The sequence below is a fragment of the Dermochelys coriacea genome, chromosome 14 (genome assembly GCF_009764565.3).
Source record: "Dermochelys coriacea isolate rDerCor1 chromosome 14, rDerCor1.pri.v4, whole genome shotgun sequence".
Classification (NCBI taxonomy): domain Eukaryota; kingdom Metazoa; phylum Chordata; order Testudines; family Dermochelyidae; genus Dermochelys; species Dermochelys coriacea.
This window is the reverse complement of record NC_050081.1, coordinates 4,064,995-4,077,996: the sequence shown is the minus strand read 5'-3', so window position 1 is coordinate 4,077,996 and position 13,002 is coordinate 4,064,995. Positions and strand designations below refer to the sequence as shown.

At 41.3% G+C, this 13,002-nt stretch overlaps 1 protein-coding gene across 3 annotated transcripts; it reads right to left on the bottom strand.

Moving 5' to 3' along the window:
- Positions 1 to 600: 600 nt before the first annotated feature.
- Positions 601 to 12,968, bottom strand: FAM104A (family with sequence similarity 104 member A). Of its 3 annotated transcripts, none has more exons than XM_038371092.2 (4): positions 12,670 to 12,968; positions 9,895 to 9,991; positions 3,360 to 3,422; positions 601 to 1,241 (listed from the first exon to the last, which is right to left on the bottom strand). In XM_038371092.2, exons 1-4 carry the CDS (start codon positions 12,714 to 12,716, stop codon positions 1,008 to 1,010), a joined length of 441 nt encoding a protein of 146 aa, XP_038227020.1. In that variant the 5' UTR covers positions 12,717 to 12,968; the 3' UTR covers positions 601 to 1,007. The 3 variants fall into 3 exon arrangements, with proteins under 3 accessions (XP_038227020.1, XP_038227021.1, XP_038227022.1); XM_038371093.2 differs by having other exon boundaries at positions 3,360 to 3,419; positions 12,670 to 12,928; XM_038371094.2 differs by lacking the exon at positions 3,360 to 3,422 and having other exon boundaries at positions 12,670 to 12,925.
- Positions 12,969 to 13,002: the final 34 nt, after the last annotated feature.

Below are 13,002 nucleotides of genomic sequence, written 5' to 3'. Positions count from 1 at the left end.
TGTTCAGCATTAGTTACTAAGAAAATAAGACAGCATGCTCTTATCCCTTTCCCCTAGCCACAGTATATTTGTTATACTATTGTTTAAACTAGAAGTAGGTCAAGATATTGCAGCGTGACTGCTGAAGTAAAAAAATTAACAAAATGCACTTACCCTTCCTTCTCCCCCCTCACAGTTTTATCAGGTAAAGCTAGGTAAGGGAAGAAGAAAAGTTAATTCATATAACCTCAACACCTTCTGGAGTGTTGAAATCAGCTTTCCTTTTTACTGTGCATCTCAGAGTGGCATGGCAGAGCATGCTTTCTGAACATACCCAATGCTACCTGTCTCTCAAGTGGTTATACTGCTGAAGTTCTTTTCATAGCTTGAATTTCAGCTGTTTAAGTTTTCTTCCTAGTTCTAGAGAAGGATTTTCTTGTATGTCTTACTGCTGTGTGAAAGACTAAACAAGGTAAAGTTTAGCACGCCCACTAAACTACATGAGATGTTCTCCAGTCTTCCAGGTACAGTAATACTCAGTGATGCTTGTAACACTAGACATTTTCAGTGAATGTCCTTTTAATTACTTTCAACCTTTGCAAATAATGCTTGACCATGGAAACTTGTTCACTAGTTTATTGAAATTAAAAAAGATTTATAAAACTGAAGATGAACGTTTGAAAGGACTTTACATAAAGCAACAGCTGCTAACAAATAGATTAGGCAGTCAATCTGAATTGGACTCATTATGCACGCCTATAATACCGATGTGGGTTCCTCAGACTCATCGTACATGTATTTGATACCAACCCCAAAAAATAATCCTATAAAAATTGCTTCAAAGCCCCTTTTGCATTGCAATAGTGCAGCAAACCACAAGTAAACAATTTCCTGTTAACCTGTTATTTCAAATATAGACTGAAAAGGCAACAGGCGTTTTGTGCAATTTCATTTTAACAAACTTTAAGTTGAAATATCAAATCTACACAGTGCTGTCCCTTCACAGAAGGCAAGGAACTGCTGGTTCATCATGTAGGAGGGCGGCCACGGTTCTGTAAGCTGTGAAAGTGTGCCTCCTTCAGGATCTGGTTGATGTGGAAATAAGGACCTTGACTTAGTGCAGACTGCTCATGGAAGGATGGGGGGGTGATGGGACTGGATGCTGCAATTATCTGGTTTAAGCTGGTTTCTGGACCACTTCCTCTGTCAGGGCTGTTGATGCTACTGCTACTGCAACTGCTGCTGCTATCACTGCTGGAGGACTATGAAACAAAGAAAAGGTTAACAGGAAGGTAATATTTACATTTTTCTCCTATGCATATTTATACAGCTTGATTAAGAAAGAATTCTCAATATCTCCCTCTCACAGTTTCATGGTTCACGTGTAGTCCAATGGACATTTCAGGAAGTAAATCCACTGAATGCCAAGAAGGCACATTCAGTTGCTTTAGTGACTGTCAGACCAATGAGAAATTTCAGGAAGCCCAGGTGATGTGCAATTGTGTCCACTAACCACTAGGGCTATTTGACCCAACTTATTAGAAAACCACAGGTTAACAGTTCTTTGTAATCAGGTGGTCAGACTTCAAGTGAATTTTAATAAAAATTTTGGTCTTTTAAGAACTAGAAAAGAATGAACAGGATTTTAGTAAATTTCATACTTCTCTAGAGCTAGGTGAAAAGTTGCATAAAATTCCCCCTTTTCCCAGGTGTCAAAATTTGGTTTGAAACAAGTTCAGAACAGCTATGCATATCACACGAAGCACATATGAAGTGAAACACCCAAAGTGACGTGAGACTTGGGGAAAAAAAATGCAACAGGGTATTCAGTATACTTGTAGCACATTTCCACTATGTATTTGCAAGTTAGATTTCAGTCCTGGTTCTTAGTTTTCTGCAACATAATGCACTTTACAGTGCAGTATTGCAGTGAGGAAGTTACCCACATATCTATGTTAGCCTCAAGGCTACTAAGCAGCAAGCCCACTAAATCACTTTCACATGCAGAAAGTAAGACAGAACTCATGATTTAGCTTGCATAAGATGACAGTGTTTTTCTTTAAACCAGATTAAAATGTATAAACGCTTTTAATGGTCATGACACCAATAAAGTGTTGTCAGTATTCCACACACAAAGTGTATTTTCTGCGTTTCAAGAGACATCAAGTGGTTTAGGCTAAACAAGTTTAAGGATAGCTAATATTTTCATGGATTTGCTTTAGTTGCAGTTAAACACAGTTTCCTGTTTTGTTATTCTCATGCATTGTTCACAATATTGCAGCATTGTGCTAAGTGCTTAAGAATCAGAAAGTGAAAATATCTAATTTATCATCCACTCTGAATTAAATTTAACAAGTGAGCATTATAAATAGACTTTAAACATTCTTTAATCGAAAGGCATTGTTAGTAAATTCAAAAAAAAAATTTACATTTTAAAGAGTTTTTCCACCTGAAAATGTCCTTTGATCTTGGCGTACATTACTTTGATGAAAAGGAAAAGAAATGTTGGCAAATATATACATATTCCTGTAACAAGTCCATATTGTCCCCAACCCTTAGTTTAATTACAAGGCCACTTCAGATTTTTTTTATGAAGTACCATCATACAACTAATGTTTGTACTGTATAAATCAAGGTTTTTTTTGGTGGAATACCGTTTCTTTAGAACGGTCAGCAGCAATTTCAATGATCAGAGTCAAGCCCAATAAGATACATCTAGTGTGTGTTTGTACTCAAGGAGGTAAAGCCACATTGCATAACCTTGAGAGAGTCTACTACTGAAGAACAGCACACACTGTGGGGTTTACTCCAAGATCTGGAGCAATGCTTGCTCACAAATCTCAGACTGCAGCTTACATCATCAGCCAGAATTATCCAGGCTCATCAGGTTCACTAAGTAAGTAAGTGTTTGACATGGACTATGACACCAAACTATAAAGGCAGAGTGCATAACATTGATTTATACAATAGGTTATATTGCTTCCACCAGAACAGCAATGAATTCCACTTTGTTTTTGAGCCCAACTGTAACAGAAAAGCAAGAAAACACAGCTGAGGCTGACAGAATTGTTGAGTCTGAATTATGGGCATTTGAAATTAATGCAAGAGCACTGAGTGTTGGAATTAACCAGGTCAGCTAAAGAGAAAGATTTCAAACATACTCTGTTAAGAATGCAATGATCAGTCAATGCTGTATAAGTGACTGGCTATTTTTTCTACAGGTATTATACAAAGGCAGAGATTACACAAGAAGGGCATGTAGTGGCGACTAATCCACATTTGCTAAATCACCTTATTTTTCATAAACTACTTAACGCATAAAAAATAAACTGTGCACTTTTACACTCAGCAAGTTATGGCAGCCTTTGAGAGAAACCCACCGCACAGGACACTTTGTTTTCTTTTAGTCTGCTTTCCTTACAGTTTTTCGTTACAGGCACCTTCTGAAAATCAAGGTAAAAACTATGATCAGTACTTGGTAATAATCAATATTTAAATTTCAAGTCATAACAGAATACAATTTTTAGGGCCACTAGTACTTACTAAAGACGGTTTCCAGTATCTAAAAGCATTCTAATTTTAACTGTTAGGTGAAAATACAGCAGAACTTGTGTCCTGGGATGTGTTTCCTACTTCTAAGGCTGTTGACAGGTCTCTCCAGTCATCATATCATTCTCCATTTTTTTCTCTTTTCTTTTTTTAAAAATCAGATACAAAAGTCACTAGAATGTGAAGCTCTTTACTGCCCAAATCATATTAAAGACCTACCTTGTGATCAGGTTGTTGTAAATCAACAATTCCTTTATATATAGGACCATAATGAAGCAAATAATGTCCCTTATAAGATCACTGCTGAAATCATGATAATTATCTACACAACAACAGATGGCTATCAAATGCAAGATCAAAGAGAAGTATCTGGGGAAGGGTTACAAACATCTTCAAAATTCCTCTGTTATATCTATCCCATTTTATATATCAATACATATACCAAGTAGTTGTAATGCTTCAGTTTAGCAACAATTATAAAAAAGAAGTCAAACACAAATGATCAGTTAAGTGTTTTGGCTTTCTTTGCTGTTCTGTAAAGGAGAACCAAGCAATGCCTGAATCACAGAAACTGAAGCATATAGCCATTTAGACCAGCGTTTCTCAAAATGTGGACACCGTGGCCACAAGGAGCTTTTTGTGTGGCCACAGTCTCCTGGGTGGTGAGGAGCGTGGCCCTCACCCGGGGCCACAAATGTCAGAGGAGCAAGCAGCTGGTGTGAGTTCCTCACCTTCCCGGGGACGGTGGGGCTTGATCTTCAGCCAGGGGGTGGAAGGCTCCGGCCCTAGGCTCACACCTCTTCCACCCCCCCACCATCAACTCCAGCCCCAGGTTCCAGATGCCCCCATTGCCCCTTGCCCACGCTGCATTCTCGGCCCCAGGTTTCAGCCGCGCGCTCCGTCCCCCAGCTGTGTGGTGGAAGGTGCTGGCCCTGGGCACACCCGCCCCCTGCGTCCTCTGGCCCGGGTTCCCAGGATCACACCCCATCTCCCGCTGCCTCCCCCAGTCCAACCCCATCCAACCCCCCAGGCTCCTGCTACCTCCCTACCCATCTCCCCATCCAGGGCTTAATTTGTCCCCCAGGGCTGAATAAGTCTGTTACGAAAAATGATATTTGTTCTATTTGTTACAGAAACAGACTTACTAGCTAGCTAGTCTAAAAAATACAAAAGAAATAAGGTGCTTTACATGTTCTTCTCTTTCTTTTTTATTTGTTTCTCTTTGATTTAAGTCCAGTAAAGCAGTGGTTCTCAACCCGGGGTATGTGTACCCCTGGGGGTATGCAGAGGTCATCCAGGAGGTACATCTACATATTTGCCTAGTTTTACAAGAGGCTACATAAAAAGCACTCTAGTCAGTACAAACTAAAATTTCATACAGACCATGACTTGTTTATACTGCTCTATAAACTATACTGAAATGAAAGTATAATATTTATATTTCAATTTATTTATTTTATAATTCTATGGTAAAAATGAGAAAGCAAGCAATTTTTCAGCAATAGTGTGCTGTGACACTTGTATTTTACATCTGATTTTGTAAGCAAGTAGAAAAGGAGTACTTGTGGCTCCTTAGAGACTAACAAATTTATTTGAGCATAAGCTTTCGTGAGCTACAGCTCACTTCATCGGATGCATCGGGGGGCGGGGAATATCCTGCTAAACTTACTTTTCAGTTTTACTAATCTTTGATATTCTAATACTAGTAGGTATAGTCAAATATGTTTTCAATTTGAAAACATCCCTTTAAGTAAAATCAAGCTCTGTATGATGATTGGAAGACAGAAGTTAGATATGTCTTCAAACTGAAGGCAGGGGAGAAGAAGTCAGAATTACTTACTTACCATTTCACTTAAATACTTTGAGTGCATGTACTCAGAGGAAAAGCACTCCCTTCCCCTCCATTCTTACCAAGTTTAGAGTTACAACTCCCCTCTGCCCATCGGATGCATCCGATGAAGTGAGCTGTAGCTCACGAAAGCTTATACTCAAATAAATATGTTAGTCTCTAAGGTGCCACAAGTACTCCTTTTCTTTTTGGAAATACAGACTAACACGGCTGCTACTCTGAAACCTGTAAGCAAGTAGTTTAAGTGAGGTGAAACTTGGGAATATACAAGACAAATCAGACTTCTGAAAGAGGTACAGTAGTCTGGAAAGGCTGAGAGCCAATGCAGTAGAGACAGACAACTGTACATTATTTTTATGACTCTGCAAAAAAAACCAAAACCCAACATAAATAAATTACAATGATTTGGACAGGTATATGTGCATACTTATTTGTTTTTCCTTAAGTATTTTAGGAAAAATTGTCGGGGGTGGGGGAGGGTCTGATTTAGACCATCAGTCTCAGTCTTCTGAGACAAGTTTGGAAGTAGGACTAAGTAAATCATTTTGGGATCAGAATTAATAGCTGCAGATACCACAGTAACATTTGTGGGAGCTAGCCTAGCTGCAGTGCTTGGCAGAACCATGTTCAGATTCTCAGAGCAAGTATCAAAATAAATAATGTCACAACAGTAACCCACTCAGTCGTTGAAGCAATATTTCTGAAATCCAGGGTGTCCTGTCCTCAGCCTGACTAACCAATGACAGGAGGACCATTAGGAAATGGGGTTAACGAAGAAAAAGATTATTCAGGAAGGAAAAGCATAAGTCAGCCAAAATAATGAAGATCCCCATTCTTCCTCAGGAGAAAAAAGTTCTTATTGCTCCTCATTGATGATTCTGTTCCTCATTAAGGGTTCCATCCAACACCCCTATAAACCACTGAATTGGCCACTTGACACCAGGCAACTTATAAGATCAGCTACAGCACTGTGCAAATCCATATATGCTATAACAGACTATATAAGAGGTAAAAATACACGCATGTGCATCTGAAGGCAGGACCGACATTTCTAGTTTATAAACGGATATTTTTAAGCAAGACTAAGGATACAGAGCTAACTTTTAGCAAATGCAAAACCACAATCCTGAGCAGGACAGAAAACACGATGTCAAAGCATTCAGAGTGCCAGTGCAATAGCCAAGGTTTAACATTTGCAATATGCCCTAATACAGCTATTTTCTAAGGTGCATTTGCAGACTGAACTGTACTACAGAAACTTCAGCTCATCCTCTGAGTTAGCAGAGTCTAGGAGTGTTGTGCAAGTAGCATGCTCAGTTCTAGGAAAATGGAAGAACCCTACATCACTACTTAAATTTGCCAATCAGCTGCGCTTACAGATTGAAGAGACTCTTCCAACTTCTTCTGATGGAGGATTTTGTGTAGCTGGAGTCAACAGCATTGTCTATGTGAAAGGATAGTCCAACAGGATGGAACAGCAAAGATCCTTTGGACTGGATCTAGCTCACCTAGACAACTGAAGACAAATCTACTGGCCAAACATGAGGGCTACTTAAAGTCAGAAAAATCAATACCCTGTTTGAACGGCCACTAACAAAATCAAGTGATTTCTCTTCAGCTACAACAGTGGTTTTCAACCTGTGGTCCGCATACCCTTGGGGGTCAGCAGACTATGTCTAGGATTTCCAAAGGGGTCCACACCTCCATTTGACAATTTGTAGGGGTCTGCAAATGAAAAAATGTTGAAAGCCACTGATACACAGGAACCACCACCTTGATTTTTAAAACAGTATCTAAATTGCTGTCAAGTGACCCAAATAAACAAATGGGGGGGGGGGGGGGGAAAATCTTGCCAAACTTACTTTTTAGTTTTACTAATCTTTGATAGTCTAATATTAGTCGGTATAGTCAAATAGATTTTCAAATTGAAAACATCCCTTTAAGTAAATCAAGCTCTGTATGATGATCGGAAGACAGAAGTTAGATATGTCTTCAAACTGAAGGCAGGGGAGAAGAAGTCAGAATTACTTACTTACCATTTCACTTAAATACTTTGAGTGCATGCACTCAGAGGAAAAGCACTCCCTTCCATTCTTACGAAGTTTAGAGTTACAACTCCCCTCTGCCCCAAATTCAGTAGCCTGGAACTGTTCTGAAATTCCGTCAAGCAGAGGTCGCCTTGTTTTCATGGTGATTTGTCAGTTACAAAGCAGAGATGTTACATATGGTCAGCACCCTCAAAGTGATATAAATTAGAAGTATGTTCATGCACCATAAGTACAAGATTCAATTTCACAACTTGGCATGGGAAGTTCTTAGAGAGATACTGGAATAGTATTAATCTAATTTCATGGCATGCTTGATTCAGTGATCTAAAAATCTTGGTGAGACTAGGAGAAAGACAGAAAAGCCTGAAAATCAGGCTCTTGCATAAACTGCATGCATCAGAAGCAGAAATTGTGAAGTTTAGTTCATATGGGCAGAGGTATTTTTAACTCTACTGCCAAAGCTGCAAAGACTTGCAACGCAGGTGTATGTGTGAAATAGCAACTTCAATATTAGATTCAACAGTTTGATTTCACTGCTGGAATGGCAGGTAGAGAATCCACTCAAAGCTCATGTCTACGCTGTCTGTTTGCGGACAATTCTTAGAATCATAGCAGATAGCGACAGCAAACCTTTATTGCATCGTCTACTCTCTCTCTCTTCATGCCTACTACAAAATTATTCCCATCTATGTTTTTACTGTTTTGCCCAGTCTAATGTTACGTGTTCATACGACAAGCAAAGGTGCTTCAGCCACTCAATTATTCCCTGCCCCCGATATTTTTAAATTTAATTGTTCCTAATTCAAACCCTTGCTACACATTACATTCTTTCTCCTCCCTCCACAATGTTTGGTTCGTTCATAGCAGCTTGACACCCCTGCAGAAATGTTTCTGTTGGGTAAGTGATTCGATGTCAAATGGAAAGCAGATGTTTTGTGTACTGCTGTTATACCAAAGGGCAACCTAATCCCAGAAAGTCTTACTTCCAGAGAAAGAATAATCAAGAAAGCCCATGGCTTCTATGATGAACAGCTTGATTGTGTGGAAAAAGTTTAACAAAGTCATGGTCTGCCACACCAGCCACTCCTTTAAGGAGCAAGACTCATCAGTTTAAAATTATATAGTTTAGAACTATGACAATAAAATAAAGAACATTTTGCTTAAAATAACGTAGCACACAACTTTTTGTATGACCAAAATACAGCTTATACTTATTGAAATGCGTACCAAACCATTTTTTTTTTGCCATGACAAACAGCCAGGCTTAACAATAAGTGGTCTACACACAACCTCCCCCACACACAACATTGAACACATTTAGAAAATCATCTTATTACCATCCCAAACATGAAGGAGTCTCCTTCCTTTGCACACCTTTCCCAGTCCATTTACAGGAGAAAGTTACTGCAATTCAGAAATAGGCACACTAATTTCTCAGTAAAAAGAAAAGGAGGACTTTTGGCACCTTAGAGACTAACAAATGTATTTGAGCACAAGCTTTCGTGAGCTACAGCTCACTTCATCGGATGCATATACCTTCCTTGTGCGGATCTCAAAGTGCTATGAAAACAACTAATTTAAGATGCAATCCAATGCCCACTGAAATCAATGGAAGCCTTTCCACTGATTTCAGTGGGCATTGGGACCTCAATATTCACACTACCCCTGTGAGTTAGGCAACTATAAACAATGTTCTACTGATGGGGGAAACTGAGGAACAGAAAGGTTAAGAGGTTACCCAATGTCACACAGAAAACACATGGCAGAGGTAGGAGGAGAATCCAGCAAGCTAAAGTTCAAGTCCCATGTTAACCACAAAACTCTCTCAAAAAACTGAAATACTTGGCATCAATCAAGTACTTTGCAAACATTAAATGAGCGCTATTGCTTATTAAGAACACTGCGTAACGCTTACCAGGACAATAGAACCACTAGCATAGGGAACAGTGCTCATTAGTTCGATCACTTTTCAAATCATTTGTTACTAATTAGTATTAAAAAAAACAACGGAATTCGTAAGTAATGTGTACAGCCAGACAAAGCAACCACACGTTACTTGTTACTGAAGCCTTCGATTTGTCATCTTCCCGATTATGTTACATCTAATTTCAGACTGTAAACTCTTTTCTAGCTGTAAAGTACTTAGCTTACTTTGAAAATATATTTTTGCACAGCATCCAATAAAGTAAATTAGTAGTTATAAAACAATACACACACACAAAACCATTTAAATGAAAAATAACCAACCTCAATGGAAAACATGCTGATTTCCAAATTGTGTTAACAGAATCCAATACTTGAAGCGCAATTTTGTGCCAAGCCTCAGAATTTTATATACAAAATATGTAATGAAAAAAACTACCAAGTTTTACTTAGCTGTTTTCTATAAATGTGATTATACACACTGCAGTAATTATTCCAGCTTATAAAATTAAGTGAAATGTGTAATCTAATTGGAAAACATTTCACCTCAGTATCCCAAGAGTCCTGAAGGACTGCATTTCTGGTACTACGCTTTGTCTGTGGGATGTGGCCATCTTCTTCATTGCCATTCCGTCTCCTCTTCCTAAAGAAATTTATAGGGGAAAAAAGTAAAAAAAAGTCAGCAGCCCATTCACAATTTATTTTATTGACTACCTTATTTTGTAGTCAACCCCATGAATCTGTGACTGAACAAACAGCAAAAGCCATATACTATAAAAGTACTTATTGGATTCCTCAAGAAAACAACAACAACTGCTTATGACTTTTCATATTTTTCTTCAACTGCTCACCACAGAGCACTGGGAAATACATCTCCCTCTCTATGTAACCTGCTGGACGTTTTCAAGGCAGTCCAGGGGATTTGGACTCATCTTCCATTAAAATGAGAGAAAAATACATTTAAATTCTTTAGACTGCTTTTAAAGTCTTAGCCATGCATATAAGACACTTATCTAATACTCAGACATTTCTAAAAATGAGCCTGGTGTTTCTGAATGACATCCGACGACAAGGAAAGCAACAGGGGAAAGGATGGGGGTGACTAAGTTTTCAGTAGCTACCCAATTAAATTCATCTTGCTTATACAGATCCTGCAGTTAGACACCCATGACGACTTGCTTTATTCTCTCAACTCTGACAGCATTTGGAGTTAAATAAGGTTCCTGGTCAACATTTCTTTAAACACTGAATGAAAGCATCCCAACTGAGGCTTTGAAAAACATAACATTAAAGGCCAGTCCTGTTAGTCTCTCACTGTTTGGGATGGTTTTGCCATCCTCTTATGACATCATTGTTGCTTCATGATATTATGAAAACAAAACATAACAGCAACCAAGAGGTATTTAACATTTTAAGATGCTGCCATCTCTTTATAAATTGGCAAAACCTTAATATTAGTGGCACATAACTCTTTCCCATCATTTATACATTGATGATAGTACCCAGCAGGTAGTCAGAATCAGAGCCCCAACATGCTGGGTGTTGTACAAAATCTAGACAAAGCTATTCTAGCTTCTAGAAAACAATACACACCACATGATGGGCTTAAACAAAGCACTTATATTGGAATTTGTTTATAAGGACAGAATCTATACAAAAGCCAAGTTGTTATTTGGTCAGTACCAAATCACAAAATAATAGTGCAGCTTTATTTGTATTATTGTGGCACCTAAGAGCCCCCAGTCATGGAGCAGAAAGCCACTGAGCTACATGCTGTGCAAATAGTACAGAAATAGTCCCTGCCCCAAACAGCTTATGTTCCAAGTGTAAGACAAGAGATAGATACAGATGAACTAACAGGGGTGTAAAAGGAAGCCATGGGAAAAGACTGATCAGAACGATATGATGAGGTCTCAGCACACCAGCAGCCTAGCCCTTGTCAAGTTTTCTGTAGCACTGTGACAAAGGAAAGTTTTGAGGAGGGATCTGGAGAAGGATAATGAGGTTGCTTCATGGATATTTATGGGGAACTCCCCTCAAATATGAGAGGCAGCAGGGGAGAAAGGTGCTAACACATGGGTGATACAGGCTGGCATTGTGAGCCATCAGAGGTGGGAGTCAACATTATTACACTGAGTATAGGTAAAGTGGGACTGTGTAGTGAAGGGCCTTGGAAAGTAAAGACAAGTAGCTTTTTTGATATAATCAAGAAGAGGGAGCCAGTGGAGGGATAAGAGAGGAAAGACATGATGAAGGTGATGGGCTAGGAAAGTGACCTTTGCAGCACCATTCTGAAAGGATACAAGAACGGGGAAGATTGAATTTGTCAAGGCCAGAGGAAAGGATGTTGCAGTAATTGAGATGCGAGAAGTGCCGAGAGCCTGGACAAGATTTTTAGCTGTTTAGATGGATATAAAAGACTGTATTCTAGAGATGTTACGTGGAAGGAATCTGTAAGATTTAGACATAGTCTGGATTTGAGGACCTAGAGAGAGAGATCGGGGTGGGGATAACAACCAGGTTATCGGCAGGATGGTTTTGTTGTGCACAGTGAGCAAGCAAGCAAAGACATAGTAGAAAGGGCTTGGAGAAGGGGGAATGATTAAGAGCTGTTTCAGCCATGTTGAGCTGATCACTAGACATTCACTAGCTGTCAGAGAGAGACTGTGTAAGAGTACACTGCCCCCAGGCCCTGCTGTGAACTCCTCCACCCTTATGCTGCCCACCTAGGGTATGTCTACATTGCAATCAGACACCTGCGGCTGGCCTGTGTTAGCCGATTCAGACTCCTGGGACTAAAGGGCTGTTTAATTGCTGTGTAGACATCTCCCATGAGGCTCAGGCTGGACCAAGTGAGGCGGGAGGGTCCCAGAGCTCAGGATGCAGGTTGAGCCCAGCACCTACACAGCAATTAAACAGCTCCTTCATCTGAGCCCTCAAGCCTGAGTCAACTGCAGGCATCTGACTGCAATACAGACATGCCCGGGGGTGGGGTGGGGTGGGGGCAGCGTAAGGGTGAGGCAGTTCCCAGCAGGGCTTAGGGGCAGTGTAAATGGGGGACCAAGGCCAAGTGAAGGGGCAGGGGCCAAAAGCAATGTGCCCCCTCCCCACTGCCGCAATATTATCAGCTCTCCCCTCCCCCATGCGGTCCTGCCCCCCCCGCGCTGCCCAGGGGGACCCGCCCCCCCCGCGCTGCCCAGGGGGACCCTCCCCACCTTGGACCCCCCCCCGCGCTGCCCAGGGGGACCCTCCCCACCTTGGACCCCCCCCCGCGCTGCCCAGGGGGACCCTCCCCCCGAGGCCGGCCGCCCCCGCGCTCACCTCTGTCGCGCTCCCCGCTCGCTCGGCAGCGGCTGCCGGCAGCTCATGGCGGGGCTCCGGGGGGGGGCTGGGCTCAGAGGCGCGGGGTGTCTCCGGCCGGAGCCCAAACCACGGCCCCGTTGCCAAACCTAAGCCCCCGGCCCTCCTCAGCTCGCTCAGCCGCTTCCGGCGTCTCCGCCTCCTACGCAGGCGCAGTGGCCATACTCAGCCCCCCGCCCCCGCCCAGCTTTCATCTGCGCAGGCGCACTGCCCACAGTCGGACCTCCCCGCAGGCGCGCTGTCCCGTCCTCTCGGCACTGCCCTTCCTGCGCAGGCGCGAGCACCGCAGCTCTC

Bases quoted from the DNA above. Each gene is read 5' to 3' on its own strand.
- FAM104A (XM_038371092.2), bottom strand. From the start codon at position 12,716: ATGAGCTGCCGGCAGCCGCTGCCGAGCGAGCGGGGAGCGCGACAGAG. The intron at 3,423-9,894 runs GTGAAATGTTTT...CTTGATTTTCAG, and splicing joins AGGACTCTTGGGATACTGAG to AAGGTGCCTGTAACGAAAAA. The intron at 1,242-3,359 runs GTGGGTTTCTCT...TTTGTTTCATAG, and splicing joins AAAACAAAGTGTCCTGTGCG to TCCTCCAGCAGTGATAGCAG.